The sequence below is a fragment of the Mauremys mutica genome, chromosome 25 (assembly GCF_020497125.1).
Source record: "Mauremys mutica isolate MM-2020 ecotype Southern chromosome 25, ASM2049712v1, whole genome shotgun sequence".
NCBI lineage: Eukaryota > Metazoa > Chordata > Testudines > Geoemydidae > Mauremys > Mauremys mutica.
Window position 1 is genome coordinate 8,439,083 of NC_059096.1, and position 20,728 is coordinate 8,459,810.

General features: G+C 42.3%; 1 protein-coding gene across 4 annotated transcripts in view; it reads right to left on the reverse strand.

Annotated features, from left to right (window-relative positions):
• Positions 1-3,141: 3,141 nt before the first annotated feature.
• The window catches only part of DDX42 (DEAD-box helicase 42), a 32,243-nt gene continuing 14,656 nt past the window's right edge, over positions 3,142-20,728 (reverse strand). For all 4 annotated transcript variants that reach the window (XM_044999299.1, XM_044999298.1, XM_044999301.1 and 1 more), the window contains 10 exons: positions 19,761-19,937; positions 18,706-18,834; positions 16,210-16,309; positions 14,576-14,623; positions 13,861-13,958; positions 11,522-11,798; positions 9,695-9,921; positions 8,364-8,474; positions 6,139-6,240; positions 3,142-5,126 (listed from right to left, as the gene is read on the reverse strand). In XM_044999299.1, coding sequence (XP_044855234.1) covers positions 4,401-5,126; positions 6,139-6,240; positions 8,364-8,474; positions 9,695-9,921; positions 11,522-11,798; positions 13,861-13,958; positions 14,576-14,623; positions 16,210-16,309; positions 18,706-18,834; positions 19,761-19,937 — 1,995 coding nt within the window. In that variant the 3' untranslated portion in view covers positions 3,142-4,400. The remainder of the gene's footprint in view (positions 5,127-6,138; positions 6,241-8,363; positions 8,475-9,694; positions 9,922-11,521; positions 11,799-13,860; positions 13,959-14,575; positions 14,624-16,209; positions 16,310-18,705; positions 18,835-19,760; positions 19,938-20,728) is intronic.

A 20,728-nucleotide genomic window follows, 5' to 3' on the forward strand; every position in this document is an offset into this window, starting at 1 on the left:
CAAGTACTCTGTATGAACTGGATCACCCTTTTTCTTGTTGATTCCCTCAAAGAATTCTAGTAGATTGGTGACGCACGATTTCCCTTTACAAAAGCCATCTTGACTCTCCCAACATACTATGCTTATCTATGTGTCTGATAATTTTGTTCTTTACTATAGTTTCAACCAATCTGCCCGGTACTGAAGTTAGGCTTATTGGCCTTTACTTGCCAGGACTGCCGCTGAAGCCTCGTTTAAAAATAGCCATTACATTAGCTATGCGCCTGTCACCTGGTACAGAGGCTGATTTAAGAGAGAGGTTACATACCACAGTTAGTAGTTCTGCAATTTCATATCTGAGTTCCTTCAGAACTCTTTGGTGAATGCCATATGGTCCTGGTGACTTATTACTGTTTAATTTCTCAATTTGTTCCAAAATCTCTACTGACATCTCACTCTGGGACAGTTCCTCAGATTTGTCACCTAAAAATAACAGTCGGGTGTGGGGATCTCCCTCACAACCTCTGCAATGAAAACTGATGCAAAGAATTAATTTAGCTTCTCCGCAAAGGCCTTGTCTGTCTTGAGTGCTCCTTTTGCAGCTTGATCGTCCAGTGGATGCTGTGACGGTACCTCCCATAAGGCTCTATGGAAATATGCTTAGAATGTGTTTTATGCTACATACGCTATGTAACATATCTCCGTAAAGGTTATGATCTACTGAATGTATTAATCCTATTTGCATGCATGTATCATTTTTGTATTCGATGTTATGAACGTTGGCTGTGTACTGGCTTGATTTCTACATAACCTTAGTAGAGCATTTGGTCAGTTCCTGGAGAAAGGAATGTTGAAATTAAGTATCTAATCAAGAAACACTTAAAGGACAATGGATCTTGGAATGTTCTAATCCACATAAGAAGTCTACTTGAGGACGGTCAAGGTAGCATGTAAACAATGGATGCTACCTGTAAAAACCGAGAGTCATGCATGGACATGTGACTTGCCCAGGTGACCCCTAAACTCCTTCTTGGAGCTGGACTTTGCATAGGAGTGAGGAGCGGGTCTCCACCCACAAGAGAAAGTCTATTTAAACCCCTGGGAGACCCCTCCATTTTGTCTTCAGCTGGCTAAAGAGAGCGCCTCTCCACCTCTCCCCGCCCCCCCCCCGATACTGAAAGAAACTGGACCGAAGGACAGAGACTGCAAGGGGTGTGAGTGATTGCTGGACCCAGGCTAGAAGGAGATTAGTCTGTAAAAGGGAGCATTCTGGAACTGGTGAGATTATCTGTATTCAGTTTGATTAAACAGATTTGCGCATTTTATTTTATTTTGCTTGGTGACTTACTTTGTTCTGTTACTACTTGGAACCACTTAAATCCTACTTTCTGTATTTAATAACTAATAAGTAAAAGTGATTTTAACTCAGAGTATGTATTAGTACCACGGGGAGCAAACAACTGTCCATCTCTCTCTATCAGTGTTATAGAGGGCGAACAATTTATGAGTTTACCCTGCATAAGCTTTATACAGGGTAAAACGGATTTATTTGGGTTTAGACCCCATTGGGAGTTGGGCATCTGGGTGTTAAAGATAAGCACACTTCTGTTAGCTACTTTCAGGTAAACTTGCAATTTTGGGGCAAGTAATTCAGACCCTGGGTCTTTGTTGGAACAGACGGGAGCGTCTGGCTCAGCAAGACAGGGTGCTGGAGTCCTGGGCTGGCAGGAAAACCAGGAGCAGAGGTAGTTTTGGCACATCAGCTGGCAGCTTCCAGGGAGGTTTCTGTGATCCAGCCCGTCACAGACGCACTGACTGTTTGCCAGGCTTCCTGCTTCTGATGGTCTTAAAAAAAATTGCTGTTAGTTTTCATGTCCTTCAGTAATTGATTTTTAAATTCTTTCTTGGCCTGTCTTCTTATACTTTTATACTTGACTTGCCAGAGTTTATGCTCCTCTATATTTTTCTCAGTATGCTCTGACTTCCAGTTTTAAAGAATGCCTCTGTCTCTAATCAACGTTTACTCTGCTGTTTAGCCATGGTAGCATTTTTTTTGGTCTTGTTTTTTTCCCTCCACAAGGATGTTAAATTTAATTACATTATGGTTTCTATTACTGAGTGGCTCAACTATATTCACTTCCTGGACCTGATCCTGTGCTCCACTTAGGACTAAATCAAGCACTGTCTCCCCTTATGGGTTCCAAGAAAAGCTGCTCCAAGAAGCAGTCATTAATGGTGTCAAGAAATTTTATCTCTGCATCCCTGCATCCCTTCCAGACATGCAGCCAATATGAGGTTAGTTGAAATCCCCTATAATTATTGTGTTTTCTGCCTTTGTAGCCTCTCTAATCTCCCTGAGCATTTCACAGTCACCATCACCATCCTGGTCAGGTGATCGGTCGTATATTCCTACTGCTATACTCTTATTATTTAAGCATGACATTTCTATACATAGAAATATTGTGGTACAATTTATAGACTCATAGACTTTAAGGTCAGAAAGGACCAGCGGGATCATCTAGTCTGATCTCCTGCACATTGCAGGCCACAAAACCTCACCCACCCACTCCTGTAAGAGACCCCTAACCGCTGGCTGAGTTACTGAAGTCCTTAAGTCATGATTTAAAGACTTCTAGTTACAGAGAATCCACCATTTACACTAGTTTAAACCTGACCCATGCCCCCTGCTGCAGAGGAAGGCAACCCCCTGGCCCCCGTTTCTGCCAATCTGACCTTGGGGAAAATTCCTTCCCCAACACAAATATGGCGATCAGCTAGACCCTGAGCATGTGAGCGAGACCCACCAGCCAGACACCCAGGAAATAATTTGATTCATTTAGGATTTTGACTTTATTTGACCTTATGCTTTATACAGTGCCAGTCTTTCACCAGCGTGACCTACTCTGTCATTTCTATATATTTTGTATCCTGGTATTACCCTGTCCCATTGATTATCCTCATGCCAGCAAGTTTCTGCAATGCCTATTATATATCAATATCTTCATTTAATGCCGGGCACTCTAGTTCATCCATTTTAGGATTTAGATGAAAAGGGCGTATAGAAAGTCTGCAGTTCTGCTAGGTCTCTATCCAAATCCCAAAACAGCTGAAGAGGAACAGATGGGTCGGAGAGCAAAAAAAAAAAGGCACATGCTAGGTACGTATCCCAATAATAAAACATTTACTAGAGCAAGCAGAAAGTAAATGAACAGCTGATAAAGAAAACGTCACAATGTCACAAAAACCTGACACAGTTTCCGATACTTCTCTTCGTAGAAATAAGATCGAGATGAGAACAGAACCGTTTCAGCAAAAAGTTTTTTTTTTCCTACCATTATGGCAAAAAAATTTAAAAAAAAAAGGGGGGGGGAACCCAGGGAATACACACGACAGCAGTTAAGAGTTAAAATCAGTCAAGCGAGATTTTACATTTTTACTACACGTCTCCGATACTGGGCGATTTCTGAGCCACCCCACTTTACTACTTACTTCTATAGGTTCTTCCTAAAGGCTTATCAGCAGTAGGTCCCTGGATTTAAGGACAAGTTCCCCTTCCCTGTGGTTAGTTTTGTCTCATAAGGGGACACTGGACCATGATTAAAGTGGTGTATATCAAAGGGCTTCCCTTTTCTCTGAGAAAGCAATTAGCCCTCTCTCAGTGAGCAAACGGGCACAACAGAGATACACGCTCGCTAGGCAGGGAAGGTTGTTACGTAAGTGGGGTTCTTTCAAAAATAAAAGCCAGCTGGTGCAAAGGTGACAGTTCATTTGCTACAAACTGGCTAAGGATTCTGTCCTATATTACGCGTAGAATTATGGTAAATTGGACCAGACAAGAATCCCTTAAACTGCTTGGTGAAATTAACCTTTTATATCTGGCCATGGATACATTCTTAACTAGGGGGGTGATTTTGAGACCAAATTATGTGGGGGCTGGAAGAGAATATGGGGGAGGAATAGATCGGAGACCTTGGTATCACGCAACTCATTGAAAGATTATGCTTAAACAGGTGGGTCCTGAGCATCTCTAGATGGACTGGCTTTTAACATCTACATTGATTAAAGAAAACAGACTACCTTAAACTTTTCTGGACGACAAGTTTCTGAATGTTCTGTGTGTGGAACAAACGGCCTCTTTCCTGCTAACGAGATCTGTTTTTAAATCCAGCAGAAAGTCACTTGAGTGGACGAATTTTTAAATGCAGAACTCAGGAGCTCTATAAAAATGATTTCTCTCTCACAGAAGCATTGTGTTTACATGTCATTAGAGTGAAGCTGTCTGCAAATGTACCAACACCGACTCACATGGGAAGTTTGCATGTTTCCTTCCCCTCTCCTCAATAACCAGTTATCAAAACCCAAGATCTTCCTTAAAAAGACATCACTGCCTGTGTGGATCCCAGGTTACGATGCATCAGCTTTTAACTGTCCCATCGGCTCTTCTTGCGCTTTGGGGGCTCGGGGACAGCAAAACCATCCGTCTTGCTGTCCCGGTTGCTGCCATCTTTCTTGTTCTCATTGATCCTGCTCTCGTTGTTTCTACCATCACCCATATTGCGGCCGTCACCGTTATTGCGGCCGTCACCGTTATTGCGGCCGTCACCATGTCGGCTACTGTTGCTTCCACCACTAGAGTGGCGGTTTTCATTGTGGCGGTGGCTGTCCCCATGGCGGTTGTCTCCCTGGCGATAGCCATCGCTATGGCGACCACCACCATCTCCATGGCGCTGACTGTCACTGTGGCGACCACTACCATCTCCATGGCGCGCTGGACTGTCATTGTGGCGATTGCCTCTGTTGTCACTGTATCGTTCTCTGCTGCCGCCGCCGCCACCACCACCTCCTCCACCTCCGCCGTTGCCACCTTCTCTGCTGTTGATGCTGGCACTTGTGCTATTGTATACCTGAATTCCAACACCTGGATAGCCAGGTACACTGCTCAGGTTCCCAGCACTGGTAAAGCCTGGGATTCCCTTTACTGCAGCAGCGGCAATCGGACTGTCAGGACTTGCAGCATTCTGCTGTGCTGAATTTGTTGGTACTGAATTCAAGCTCCCGGCGCTGGTCCATCCACTGGCCCCAGCAGCAGAGCTACCAGTTTTCTGGTTGTTTAAGCTGGCAGCAACAAAGTGGCTCTTGTATTGTGACTGCAGGAAATAGAAAAGAGTGTTAGCCAATACACAGTGTCAGGAGAACTCGCAAATGCACACATAGCTCTGGCATGACCTCTGGGAATGTCCTATGTGAAAGGGGCTCCTCTAAGAAGCCGGTCTTTGAGAGATAACGTTAGTTTTGTGCTTCTGAACAAGAGTGAATTAAAGCACACACCTGCTGGCGATACATACAAATATATGTTGAGCTAAAGAAGGGGACTTCTCTATTATGGAGTTTGTTTGTACACTCTGTAGCGAAGGGACTGTCTATCTCACTAACTCTTACAAACTCCCAGTACAGCACTGGTGCCAAGCAATCTACACAAGACAGGAAAGAAAGGGGACTCCTTTAATGATGGAGGACATGTCTGATACTGGGGAACAGAGTCTCTGTATAACCTGTCATTCAGAACCCTAAATTAACTCTTCTGCTCAGGACTGCAACAGGATGCCAGAGAGTGTTCCCAAGAATTTAGTTATATGTGGACGATATGCCAAAGACTCCAGTTCCCTGACAGCAATCAAACCACGGGATTGTACTACTGAGGAATAGTTCCTGAAGGGATGCATAGAGCACCCACACCACAGAACAAAATGCAGGGAATGGAAGTTTTCACTACACAAACAATAGTAATAAGCGGCAAGAGGCACTGAATTGTAAAAGTGTATTTTTAAAGTTTCCAGAACAGGTTGCTGGCGAAGTCTCTCAATCCATGATAGCGTCACAGTTTTATTGCACAGGGAAACTAGAGCCAGGAAGAGGTGGTGCAAATAACAAACAGAATACATGTCCTGTGCATGATGGCCAGCGTATCCACTCAGAATTAAAACCAGAGAAAGGCAAGATTTTCAGGTGTTAAGTACCCAACTCATACTGAAGTCAACAGGGTCTCTGCCCCTCCAGAAAACTAAGCCCATAGCTTTGTCTCTGATCAGTAGTAAAAAGTCCAATGTTTACTTCATGAGCTCTTCTTTTGATCTAGGGAACACGAGTGATCAAACCAACCTGAAATGCTGCTTTCATTGCAGACAGTCTGTCTCCCATTGCCCCAGTGGATGGCTTGTACGCCTCATAGTTACTCATCACATTGCTGCTGCTCCCACGGTCCTGAGGAGAAAGCAAAAGGGAAACTGAATTTCTCTCTAAACTACACACTTTTCACCTCGTCCTACCTCCAAACTCGGACTGGATGCTACTCTGCAGTAGAGTGCCTTTCCCCTGAAGATCGCAAAGTCTCTCAACAGCCCTGAGATTGGTTGCAGTGTAGTTGTAGTTGTGTTGGTGCCAGTATATTAGAAAGACAAGGGGGGGGGGAGGGTGAGGTAATATCTTTTATTGGACCAACTTCTGCTCTCTCACCAACAGAAGATGCTCCAATAAAAGATATTACTTGAGCCACGTTGTCTCCCTAACAGCCATGAAAGGCAGGTTCATTCCCACTTTACTGATGGGGAAATGGCCAAGATTAGAACTCAGGAGTCCAGTCCCCTGCTCTAACCTCTAGGCAACATTACCACCAGATGAAGCTGTCCATACAGAAAGAAGAGTTAATAGTGGGGAGGGAAAGAAAAGAACATTTTTATCTGAAGGTTTTCCCTTAACTCAGGTAAACAGACATTTGTGGGATATTCTCATTTCCACGCCTGGAGAGGTGAGCATGAATCCAGAGCAAAGAGTCCCCTGAAAACCAGTCCCTGCCTGTCACGTGGGCCCTGTCTACAAGCTTCCATAAGAACCTAAAAATGGCCATACTGGGTCAGACCAAAGGTCCATCTAGCCCAGTATCCTGTCTTCTGACAGTGGCCAGTGCCAGGTGCCCCAGAGGAAATGAACAGAACAGGTAATCATGAAGTGATCCATCCCCTGTCACCCACTCCCTGCTTCTGGCAAAACCAAGGCTAGGGACACCATCCCTGCCCATCCTGGCTAATAGCCATTGATGGACCTTATCACCCAGGAACTTATCTAGTTCTTTTTTGAACCCTGTTATAGTCTTGGCCTTCACAACATCCTCTGACAAGGAGTTCCACAGGTTGACTGTCGTTGTGTGACTGTCTTTTGTTTGTTTGAAGCCTGCTGCCCATTAATTTCATTTGGTGACCCCTAGTTCTTGTGTTATGAGAAGGCGTAAATAACACTTCCTTGTTTACTTTCTCCACACCAGTCATGATTTTATAGACCTCAATCATATCCCCCCTTAGTCGTCTCTTTTCCAAGCTGAAAAGTCCCAGTCTTTTTAATTTTTCCTCATATGGAAGCTGTTCCATACCCCAATCATTTTTGTTGCCCTTTTCAGAACCTTTTCCAATTCCAATATACAGTATCTTTTTTGAGATGGGGCGACCACATTTGCACGCAGTATTCAAGATGTGGGCATACCATGAATTTATATAGAGGCAATATGATGTACTCTGTCTTCTTTCTATCCCTTTCTTGATGATTCCCAACAGTCCATTAGCTTTTTTAACTGCCACTGCACATTGAGTGGGTATTTTCAGAGAACTATCCACAGTGACTCCAAGATCTCTTTCTTGAGTGGTAACAGCTAATTTAGACCCCATCGTTTTATATGTATAGTTGGGATTATGTATGCCTGAGCAACAGCTGCAGCTGAAGCAGGGCTGAATATGATTTAGCTGGAAGAGTGGACAAAAACAAAAATCTTCACTAGCTGACCAGGCCTTGATCCTGGATATTGTACTGGTGCTGCACAAGGTACATCATCAATACTTTTCAAGCTTAACTGTGCTCAGTGCCAGCCCAACTACACTTGTTGCAGACCCTCTGGGAAGCAATTAGTAGTTTTTTTTAGCACAGACAGGGCTCTAATGACTGTTCCCAATCAGTCTAAAGGAATCCCATAAATCTTTTGCTGTCAGGAACCAACCTGTGCACAGCTTCTCGGCTCAACTATATCCTGTTCTTGTGGAGCAATCACCACTCCCAGGACCAGTTAGAAGGTACAAGTTTTGTGCTGAATGTCAACTTCAGGAAAAGGCAAGTCAAATTAGAATCACGTCCCTCTCCGACCTACTCTGTGGCTCTAAACAAAGCCACCAAGGCAAGTACAAGGAGTTTTCTATGCTACGTTTGAATCTCAAAGATTCTGAGCTGCGCAACAGTCTGAAACCGGATAGGCTGGACCCTGTGTACAGGTCCTGTGGAGTTACGCTCCAATGTTAGCCTGGATTTTCATGATAAGAAATAGCCCCCTAAAGTTCTCTACTTACAGAGCCATCTGAACCCAGGCCAGGGCGTTCGCGGTATCCTAAGCCACCACCGCCAATATTCAGCTTCTTGCCTTTCCCGCCCTTGAAACGGGATTTCCGGAACCAGGCATTCTGTATGAAACAAAGATAACTCCTTGAAATGCAAAAAAAATAGCTCAATAATGCAGGTGTGGGAAGAGAAAGGTTTAGTTTGATCGTATTCAAAGAAAAACATAAAACATCTCTATTTCCTGCCCCCAAACAGACCCTATCACAAGCTGACGGGACAGGGGAAACAGCTGTACTGAAACTAAATTGGAGATGGCATTGTGCCCTGTTTGTGACTGGAGGCTTCCTCTATGTTATGCACCTTGTGAGCACTGGTTTTCTTTATTAAACTCTTATGCCATGTTCACGGTTTGTTTTTTCTCCTGTAAAAATACAGGAACAAAGACATTCTCTAATGACCTTCACCATGGGAGGTCTATGGCCTTCCACACTTCACTGTTAGGATCCACTGAGCCTATCAATTCACGCCAGCAACAGGCTAAGCAGAAACTAAGGTATCGAAGGCAAAAAGGTGCTGCCCCAGTTACTTGGAACACCTTGAGTTTGCAAAGCTTTATGTCTACACACAAGCACTGTCCCAGGGTTTTATGAGCATTGGTTGTACCTGCCAAATGCCTGGCTTGGTTTGCTCAGGTCTGATGGAACCAGTAAGGTAAAATTTTCAAACGTGCTTAAGTGATTTAAGACCTAAGTCCCAATTTCAAAAGTGAGCCCAGGAACCTACGCCTCTTTGAAAGTCACTGGACAGGCCCCAGCAGATGTGGTGGGCAGTATGGGAAAAGTACTTCAGGAATCCCAGAATGCAATGGTACAACCCTGACTATCAAGCATGCTTTCTGTGGAAATGCCAGAATAGCTTGGACAGACAGTGTTGCTGAGCAGATACCATGAACAGGTAAGAACTATTTCACAGAGCAGATGTCTCTGCAATGGCTGCCTTGCACAACTCTCAATTAAGCCACATTTTCTAGGTGCCTGCCATAAAGACAGAAAGCATGCGAGGATTTGATCGTAATAAGCCTCTTTAAACCCATGCAGTGCTCAGCTGGAATCCGCAGGTCCTGGCTTCCTTGGCACTGTTAGTCTTTTTAGGCCTCACAAACCCCTGAAAGGTGGACAAGTACAATTTTTACAATTTACAGTAGGGAAATTGAGACATAGTGAGACAAAAGGTAATACAGCAAGTTTGTGACGGAGCTAGGACTACATTCCTGAACTCATCTCCCCCATGCCCACTGAATGACGATGCTCCCTCTAGCCAAGAGAGATGTTTTTGTTTGTACCTGCATTGCAAGGTCCAAGAGTTCTTTTGAAACATGTTGATTGGCTCCTTCCATATTTCTGACAAGGTCACCAGCAAAATTACTATCCTTGGGAGTCAGTAAAGTGTAAGCTATTCCCTTCTCACCAGCCCTGCCAGTACGTCCAATTCTGTGCGTGTGGGTGTCTATGTCACGGGCCACATCGTAATTGACCACAGTCTTAATGGAAGGAATATCCAGACCACGAGCTGTAACACAGAGCAATATGATGATCAGCCTGATTCTCTCGAATTAACACAAACAAATCCCATCTACATGGACCTGGGTCACTTTACACAGCTCAAACAAGAGAGAGCTTTGCACTAGACTACAACCCATTTAAGCCAACCCTGTTATAGCTGAAACCACTAGTTAGCTGAAGTTTAATGACATCCACTCCGACAGCAACACACATCCTACACATCAGGTTAACAGGATCATGGACATTAGAGATGGAAGAGACCCATTCAGTCAAGTATGTCCCCTATAAGGGTGGGGAAGAGTGCCTTATTAGAGGATACAGCAGATAAAACACAACACTTTGTTTTAGTCAAAAGTCCAGGATCTAAAAGCTGTTTTCCTGAAGGTTTCAAATGTCTGTTTCTCCACTCCTAAAAAATTATACAATGCCCTAATTGATTTTAAGCTACCAGACAGTCAATACTTCATAAGGGAACAGTGAACTTTTTTTTAAAGAGTAGCTGGCAAGCAGATCTATAGTCTAGTATTGTTAGAACTGAAAATAAGACCCCTCTCCTAGTACAGTGTTCTTCTGAAAAACATCTGACTATTGTTCCTAAGGCCATAGAAGCGAGCCCCGCTGCTTTTTGTTTACTTCCATTTTCATGCATGGAAAAGGGACATCATCAGCAATGCACATAATTGCAAGATGCTGTGCCTCTCTCAGTGAAGACTGTGAGTGAGTGAGTGTGTGAGAGAGTGAGAGTTAGTATTAATACTTTGCACTTCTCTATCCCCTTTCATCTGACGTTCTCAGAGAGCTTACAATCCCATGAAGTGGGTAGTAGCCATTTTATAGATGCAGAAACTGAGGCACAGAAAGGCGAAGTGACTTGCTCACGGTCACACAAGCCAGTAGATCAGAACCCAAAGCTTGCTGGCATCAGCCTAGTCCAAATTCCCTCTTTAGCTACCTCCTGAAACAGAGCAATAGGGAAAGCCTAACAGGTAGCACACGTGGACTTGTATGTAGAGGTGGTTGGAATATTTTTGCCTAAATGAAATTTCAGTAAAGTCAAAATGTTTGGGGGGTTAGGTCTGGGATGCAGGAGATGTGAGAGACCCAGGTTCAAGTGCCAGCTCGGCCTGATTTGAAGTGATCTGGGATGAAAATCTCTGCTCTGAATTAGGCAGAACAAGGACTGGAATCTGAGTGTCTCACATCATAAGCCAATAGCCTAACCTCTGGGCTATTAGATGACACCCTTTCGCCCCCCAACACAATTCATTTTTAAGAAAACACTCCAAAGGTTTTGTTTTCATTAAATGGGGAACAAAAACCAAATGTTGCTGCAAAAACAGAACAGCAGTACTCTGGCTAGCTCATTTTTCACGTGATCATATTAAAATGTCCATCTTGTGTAAGATACTAGGTAATAAACTGGAAAAAAAAGTATTTTGTTTAGCTGCAGTATGGTCAGTCAGCTGCCATGCAAATTTCCCCCACGTTGCTCTCACCAGGGTCAATTGTGCACGTGACAGCGTTTAGTTTCTATGCTGATTCACTAGCCCCTCTGTTGAGGCTGCCAGCTTGAATATCTTAACTTTAATGAGAAACTTGTTCCCTACCTGCCACATCAGTAGCAACCAGAATTGGGATCCCCTTTTTCTTAAAGTCTGAAATGACTTTATTCCTTTCGCTCTGGTCCATGTCTCCGTGAAGCAGCCCTAGGTTATGATCCTCCTGCTTAAGGTTATTGGCCAGCTCCTCTGCATTCGCTTTCTTGGTGACAAATAGAAGAACACTCCCAGAAGAAGTGAACTCCACCAGGTGCCTGGTCAGCCAGTTCCACTTGCTAGGGCCAGAGGGGAGAATCTCCACAATTTGGGTAACATCTTCATTTGCCTATTGGAAGGAATGAGAAGACTACAGTTATAACCTAGAATGGTAAAGGATGGCACAGCAAGTACAAGGCAGACACTGAATGCAGCACAGGGATTCGAATCAGAAGTGTAGAGGCGACGGGGAGGAGTAGGATGAAATGGGGTGAAGTTCCCCTTTTGAAGAAGTTTCAACTTCATTTGTATTTATTCCCTCGCCTTGTCTCTGAATACACTGACCCAATGGGGCACAGAAGGCTGGGACTGGCTGAACCATCAGGGTGGGAGAGGCAAAGCGCAGACCTTGCCAGGATGCCTCTAATGTTCTACTGTACCACATTTACCATTTAAAATAGATAGATTAAGCAAGACAAGGATCGGAGAGCAGGGGAATAATCAGGCCTCAGGACATGAAAGAGGGGCACTCGTCAGAAAAATCACTTGTGCAGGATCCAAGGAAGAAGGCTCCTCTGGGAGCTGTGACATTTCATCTGAACCAGGGTAAATCATGGTGTTGGTGGGGTTCACTGGACAAACTCTACAATGAACCAATAGGAGTGGGGGACATGGCTCTTTTGAGCTGTGTGCATGTGTTCTGATACAAGTGGCCCCAAAGAGGAGGATGTTTTCAAAATAGTCTCATAATTTTGCCCAAAGAACCCAGAATATCTGCATTGCCCTGCAGCAACAGAAGCGGCCCTGTCTGGCTGAGCTAGCAAAGAGGTTCCTTTTCTCAAAGGCAGAATGTTTGTCAAGGAAGCTGAAAACCCAAGGGCTTTAATCAGCCATTAATTTTCTTTATTAATCAAATATAAGGCAGGATGTGTTGTCTTTTGAAGGCATGTGTACAGATTTCGGTAGGGATGGATTCTCTTATAAATGTCCTGCTGTACAGTTAGATCTCAGCAATTTGCATATATTGCTTGCAAAATTTCTTCAAAGCAGATGTATGCCTGTCACCCGTTTGAACAATTAGCTGACACATATGCTGTTGCCAAGCGAGTAAGTAGCCAAAATCCCCACATAAACCAGCTGGAAGCTGTTATATTACTAGTTTCATGAGGAGTCTTATGATTGTAAAACCTGTGCACAGGTTTAATTGATCCTTTACATTTTCAGGGCAAAACACAGGAATTCATCCATATGAGTCTCAGACTAACAGAAACTGAAACGCCGAACTGCCATACACTGTGCTGAAAATATACTTGTGTTGTGTTGCCAGGATTAGACATATACAAACTTTTTAAAAAAGACTTTTATTAGAACAAAATTTCACAAAGTTCTAAGTTAAAATAAAGGGGTCTAGCTCTTTTCTAACTCAGTAACAAGGCTAGTAACCTGTTACTCTCCAGGCAATCAGAGGCTACACCAGGAACTAAGGGCCTGAGTCATTGAAGGTAATGGCAGAACTGGGAAAGACTTTAACTTAGTAATTTATCTGAGTTATTTTTTCTCTAGAGCAATTTTCTTAGTATCAGGGTTGCTCCAGGCATTAACAGAAGCTCCCATCACAGTGAGAACGCTTAGTTCTACAGAGAATTACTACAGGTAATTCTTTCCCAGGTGCCTGGCTGGTGGGTCTTGCCCACATGCTCAGAATCTAACTCATCACCATATTTGGGGTCAGGAAGGAATTCCCCCCAGGTCAGACTGGCAGAGATCCTGGGTATTTTTTGCCTTCCTCTGGAGCATGAGTCACTTACTGGTCTGAACTGGAGTAAATGGCTATAACCTGAAGTCTTTAGATCAAGATTTGAGGATTTCAGTAACTGAGCCAGAGGTTATGGGCCTACTACAAGAGTGGGTGGGTGAGGTTCTGTGGCCTGCGATGTGCAGGAGGTCAGACTAGAGGTCCCTTCTGGCCTTAAAGTCTCTGAGTTATCATAAAATTAGAATAAACAAGTTTTTTTAATTACATTACTTATTTTTTTCAGACCTCGTGTTCAAGAATGCAAAATGTTTCCTCCTGGCAGTCAGTGACCACAGCTATAGTCTAAGCTTTAATGTAAATAACATAAGACAACAGAGTAAGATGGTTTCCTCCACCATCTTTGAATTCTCTTTCAGAAACAATGTTGCAGGATTACCTCTCCAATGTCTCCCTGCACCACTCGAATCGGGTCGATCAGGATATCTCTGGCCAACTTCTCAATCTTTTTACGAAAAGTGGCACTGAACAAGAGAGCTGGAAGGAAAAGTCTATTTGAACTCTCTGAAGAGTACGCTCCCTTTCTGTACTATGAAAACACTTCTGTATAGATCTTATTAACAAGCTCTGTACAACAGAAATATAAGAACTGTGCTAGGTGTTAGGGATTCTGAGTTATACTTAATCATTTACCAAGTTTAAGGCAAATTTCCATCAAATCCCTTAGCACAAACACCTCAGGCTTATATTAATTTACCAGAATACATTAAATACATACACAGGAAAATGGTTAGAATAAGAGCATTTATTCAGTTATCCAGTTATCCAAAAACAAGATGTGGAAAGACGGGAACGCCGCATTGTATTCCCACGGCGGCTTCCATCAGAGGATCTCACAGAACATTAAATATTATGTCTGTCTATCAACTCCCCTCTGAACTAGATATTCACCACCACCAAAAACAACTGGAGCTGAACTCTTGAAAGTCTTGTCCCAAGTGACATATCTAAGGTCAGAGAATGAGTCAGTGGAAAAGCTGGAAATAGAATCCAGGAGTCCTGGCTCCAAGACTCTTGCTCTAACTACTAAATATTAATGCCTCTTCCTAGCTTTTGTCCTGTGGTAGTTTGTTGTGAAACATGCTTGTACTTACTTTGTCTGTCAGGGCGCACATGGCTGGCAACTGATCTCACTTGGTATTCTGAGAAAGGAAAGAGAAAAACATCAGATAATGCAAAACCTAGCACTATTTCATTAGTGAGTGAAAGGAAATCTAGTCAAGATTTTTGTGCATTCCGTGGATTTAAAAAAAAAAATAAAGGATCCATAGTACTTTATATATAAATTGTTTTTGCCCTAGCAAATAAAAATCTGAAGAGGTTCTTTCTGTTCAGACTCACTAATCATTGGTTTATTAGAAACCAGCTTACTCCAACTGAGATGTCAATAGGCAAGTGTTTCAGGCCAGCTGATGAAACAGATGAAGACTGCCAAAATCCATTTACTCTGCTGAGAGATACTTTTGCTCTGCAAAGTGCATCAATTTTCTGTATGCCTCTGGTTGTGAAACAGCATTCATTGCAGCTTCTGAGAGGGCTGACTGACTTCCAGCCTAAGTGTTAGTGCCATGAGTGTGGAGCTAACCTGAGATACAGACTAAGCAATGCTGCTCCCCAAAAATGAGGGTACAGTGTGTGTAGTGCTCAAATTCCAGCCACTAACTCTGAAAGGCCTTAAAACAACAGGCACTGGCTTGGGAAGGTAAGGATTCGAGTTCAATAATCTTTGACTACATGGAACAAAGCAAGGGCTTGAAGTTGCAACAGAAAAAGAAAACAAAGAAGAATTATCTAGGGCCAGTGGGTCTGCACATTTACCAAAAAAAAAAAGGTAATTCATACTTACCCAATTGTCATGGAAATTTACAAGCACAAAATCTTGCCTGCTCTTTACCATGTTGATTATCACGGAAAAAAATTAATGCCATTTTACTCACCCAGGAAAAAAACCCAACCACACAACCAGTTATTAGTAAAAATCTGAGGCTATCAAAATGCTCTAACTTTATTTGCTCAACAATCAGAAGAATAGCTTAGACAGCAATTCCATAGCAATTTTTATGCCCCTTATTTCATATTTAAATTAAACAGATTGAAGAGTTGTCTAATTTTATTATTGCTTCCAGGCTGCATCTGTTCGCTGCCAAAATGCTGTTTCATAACTCCCTTCAATTGTGCTCCAAATTAATCTGCATGTCCCTACACCTCCTACAGTACACTAGCAAGCCTCTCTCCGCTTTGGTTTGCTTCCGCCACTGGAGAGTCAAAGCCATGCTACGTCAATGCCCAGGCCTTCTTTATGACACCGCAGAGCTGTACACATATTCTATGCACTGTACAAATATTAACTGATCAAGCACGTAACATCTCAGTGAAGTAGGCAGGTGTTACTACAGCATCCCCACTTACACATGCAGAACTAAGGCACAGGGGTGAAGGGACTGGCACAACGCCACCCAGAAAGTCAGAGGTAAAAGTCAGGATTAGAACCTAGCAGCTCCTGAATCTCATTCCCATTCCCATTTTGCTAGACCTGCCTGGCCCCTTTTCATCAATGCTAAAAGGTCATGCACTTTAAATGCATACCTAGCAAGGGTTCTGTCCGTACAGATTTTTCTCAATGGATTTCAAAGTTCTGTTAAGCTACAAGAGTTTCAGCCAGCCAATTCAGATTGAAAATTGTGTACCACTATTTTATACTGTATGGAGGCTTTCATTCAATACGTACCGAAACCCATGTCAAACATTCTGTCTGCTTCATCAAACACAAGATAAGAGACTCTTTGAAGATTGGTAGCTTTCTTCTTCACATGATCAATCAAGCGACCCTATCGGAAAACAAAAATTAAAGTCCACAAACCTTTAAGTGTAACAAGTGGCATCTTTGAGGAAAGTGGCTACTGCTCTGGTATAAATCATCATGATACTAAAAAAGAGACTTGTAATAGAAAATGTCTTAAAGCTTCAGTCTATAATAGATCACTGCTGTTGAAACTATAATTGATACAGAACTGCTGTTTGAAGTCAGTGGAAGTAAGATTCCAAATGCATCCAGTTAGTGTGCCTGGTAGACTACGTTTTAAGGCTGGGATTTTCAAAAGAGCCTTAAGAGTTAGGCACCAAATTCTCTGAAATTCCCATCCCAGCATTTAGGGCCAACACTACAAAACGAACCTCTACTCTTAGTTTCATTCAATTTTGAAGTGAAACATGCACTAGAGACCCCACATCCAACAGGCAACCCAGTGTTTAAACTGGTCACTACCTTGTCACTATACACATGCCAGCATTATTTTCTTGGATCTTAAAGGCATAGCAACCTGGACCATTACATTTTGCTGGGGCCCTGTATATTCACTTGAGATATATTTAAATATAATTTTACTTTGGGGACACTCATAACTGAATTCTTACTTGTCTGATGAGGCAAAGCCCAGTGGTTTACACACTCCTTCCAGGCCATTAGTTTGATAATCATTACAACACAAGCATTAAATTATAGAATTGTGTTGCAATAATGCAGCTTGTTTGTTGAAAGTCAGTAAGCCACAACATGGCAGTGTGAAGATTATGGCTGCAACCATCTCCATTCTGAAAATGAATGATTGTTGTAACAATCTGTATTACCTAAAATGTACCTAACACTAAATTATTCATTTTTCATGAGAAGAGCTATATACAGCAACTGTCTAGGCTAATGTGTCTTAATGGCTTGGCACTATATAGAAATAGAACGGACATCTGGGGGAAAAAAACCTGCTCTATTCCAAGAAATATAAGACATCCATGCTTTAAAATATATTACAATGAACATATTAGATTATATATATTTAAATATAGCAACAGATCCTGCAGAACTGACCCATGACCTGTGTCCGCTGTACACAGAAGACTTCAGATGGCTCAGCACAGTGAAACGGACATCATCAAATTTGGACATTAAGTGAATATTTGAAGCATATGCAAGAAAGACTTCAGGAAACCTTGAGAAAATGGGCCCAATTTTGAACTCACTGACACCAGTGAGAAGATCATAATAGGCTTTGTTTGGATACAAACAAAGTAATGGAAATAAAATGGGAGAGGAAAAAAATAGTTCTCTTTGGTGGGCAATATAAAAGTGCTCCCTCCAGTATATTTCAGTACTTTGCACACTCTAGTTTTAAATGACTCAAATGAAGTGATTTCTACCACTTCCACAATCTAACAGATCTCCCAGTTAGGAAATGTTCCCTAATATTCCACTCACAATTTCCTTTGCTTAGCTGCATCCCTTTAGACTTAGTTATAACACCTTGGATCACTGTAGAGTACATTTCTACTCTTCTTACTTTTCAAATTGTAGACATGTAGTTTTATTTAATTAGATAGATATCTGCACAAACACACACTTAAAAGTACCAGAGGGTCAAATACCCTATGCTTCTCCTCAATAATTGGTCCAGAAATTTTTCATGTATTGTTTTCACTCTGGTTGTCCATAACAGATAATCACTTGCATTTCCTTCAGCTTGTCTTTTCTCATTTTACCCAGAGATTTCACTAATACTGATCTTCATTATTAAAATGAAATCATTGGACTTTTGAATATTTTAGACATATGCCCCCCCTCCTCCCCCCCAATTTCTTCCTTCGCAGGAATCGGTGTAAACTATGTGGTGGGTACGCTGCTCAAGTTCTGCCCACAGTTACAAAATAGCTGTCTGTTTCTAATTGATCGGCAGTGAATCCAAGTTAACAATGGTGCAACTTCAAATTACTATCATTAGATTTCAAAGTTAACACACAACCAAGGTAATGATGGATTGTTCATGCTTTTCAGTATTATTGTTGCATGTTGTCTGCTGATTCAGGAACACAGCACTGGAGCGGGTCACTTTCAAAAGATTTTCATCACAATCTCAAGGATAAGAAATCAAGTGCTGGTACCAAGCATGTCTCGTACTGACTCAATCGGACCTTATTCTTTCTCATCTTTTCTACTTAGAGATTACCCCTCTCAAAGTTTCCAGATTCAGCAATGATTTCAGCATGTTTGTTATAGCATCTCCTAAGCTGCTGGTAGTAAGGAAAGCTGCAGGGCTTGAATAGTTAATGAAAGAGTTCCCCATCAACAGGTTTAAAAAAAAAAAAATCTCTCAATTTCAATTTAAAAGAAAGCCAGGATCCTAAGCTCCGGTGCAGGCAAAACAGAAAGATTCCATCATTGTTAAAATATACTTACTGGTGTGCAGACGACTATCTCTGCCCCTTCCTGTAGAGCTTTGGCTTGTTCCCACATACTTCCTCCTCCATACACCGCTACCGAGCGCAAGTTATACGCTTTACCAAAACGTTTACATTCAGCATGGATCTGAAAGTTGCAAACAAAGCAAAGCACAGCTCAGATCAGAGACTCAAACAAAAGGTCTCTCACTCTTGGAAAAATCAACTAATTCTTAAATCCCACCATCTCAAACTTGGTCTTAATGTAACTCAAGGGAACATATTACAAATCCTCAAGCTTGAATTCTGCTCTGGAATACATATGTGAAGCTCCCATTAACTTTACTTGGAAACCTATCCATGCATCCAGCTGCAGAATTTGGACCACAGCATTTATACAGAACTTTTCAACTTCAAATCATTTTACGAACATTAACTAACCTCAGCAATGTCCTTTTGCTATATTATATATTCAGCATTCAGGAACAACATAACTGACATTATTATTAGTTATTATGACAGTAGTAGTAGTAGTAGTATTAGGGCATGTCCAGTATCAATAGGATACAGCATAGGTCAGCATTGTACCAATCTGTAATTAACATACACAGTTTTTATAGATTTGACGGCTGCTTCCTGGGGCTACTCACTCCAAAATAATGCAAACAAATATTTCCATGACAAGAAGAGTGCTGTCTACATATGAGAGATGGGAATGGGGAGTCCAGATTCCCACGTTCTGGTCCTAGCTCTTTCATTCACTTGGGTGACCTCAAGCAAATCATTTTACCTCTTTATACTTGTTTCCCCTTCTGTAAAAGGGGGTAATACCAACCCACTTCATAGGCATATTAGATCATTAGTTAATATCTATAAAGTTGGTTGAGATCCCAGGATGAAAGGAGTTACAAGTGTAGAGCATTATCTTAAATTATAAACCAGGGCATTAACCCACAGTTCCATCTTTTTCAACAGATTATTGCAGTTTATCTGCTAATTTCTCTTGCACAGAGATCTGCCATGTTCTATGAGGAAACAGTGCTAACAAATATACTATGTATGTTATGTACCTACCTGTTGGCAAAGCTCTCTGGTTGGGCACACGATCACTGCAATGGGACCATCCCCTGGCTCCAACTCCTTTTGATCCATGATGTGGATCAACATTGGCCAGATGAAGGCTGCGGTTTTCCCACTGCCAGTCTTAGCTATGCCAATCATGTCTCTGCCGCTTAATGCAACCGGAACACCCTGAAAATAAAAACACATTCTAAACCTATGCATCAGCTAACACATAAAAAGACTGAGAAAACAAAGAGATTGAAAACCCATACAATCAGGACGACAAGATGGCACAAGGGATTGGTAACAGGCTATACACACTTCCATATCTAGGTTGCCAAGTTCAGGTCTGGATGAACTTGTTAGAGGACTGAAGTTATTAGCACTTCAGGGCTGTTTTGTGGCCTATGTGAAATCAATGGCAAGGGTTCAGTACAGTACTCAGTGGATAAATATACATATACAGAACAATTGAAATTCCTGTTGAATCTTAGCAGAGGGGTCAAGAGACTGAACAACCCTCTCTAGGGGGTGTCCCCTCCCTCTTGGTCCAGATGTAGGCACACTGGTGGGGAGGTGAAGAGAAACTTTCACTGCTCCTGACCATACTATATCAGTACTGAGCTGTGATATACTCACTTTATCCCTAAGTGCTGCCAATCCAGCATTTTTCAGCAGCAGATATTTTTATTCGCCACAATACAGACTAACCTCACATACATCAACCCCTAAACACAGCAAAGTGTGAGGAATTTTATCAATGTTAGACATAACTTTAAAAAAAAATCCCATCTATTTATTGCATTTCTAAAAATATAAAAAAATGCAGCTACAGCAAGGTTGGCTATAACCTTACACTACTGACTGACAGCCTCGCTCTCCTGTTCTAACCGGCTACGTATGCAGTAGAACCCCTTGCACATGCACTGCAATAAAGGTGGGCCCACTTCACTAAGGCAATGGAATACATCCCAATAGCC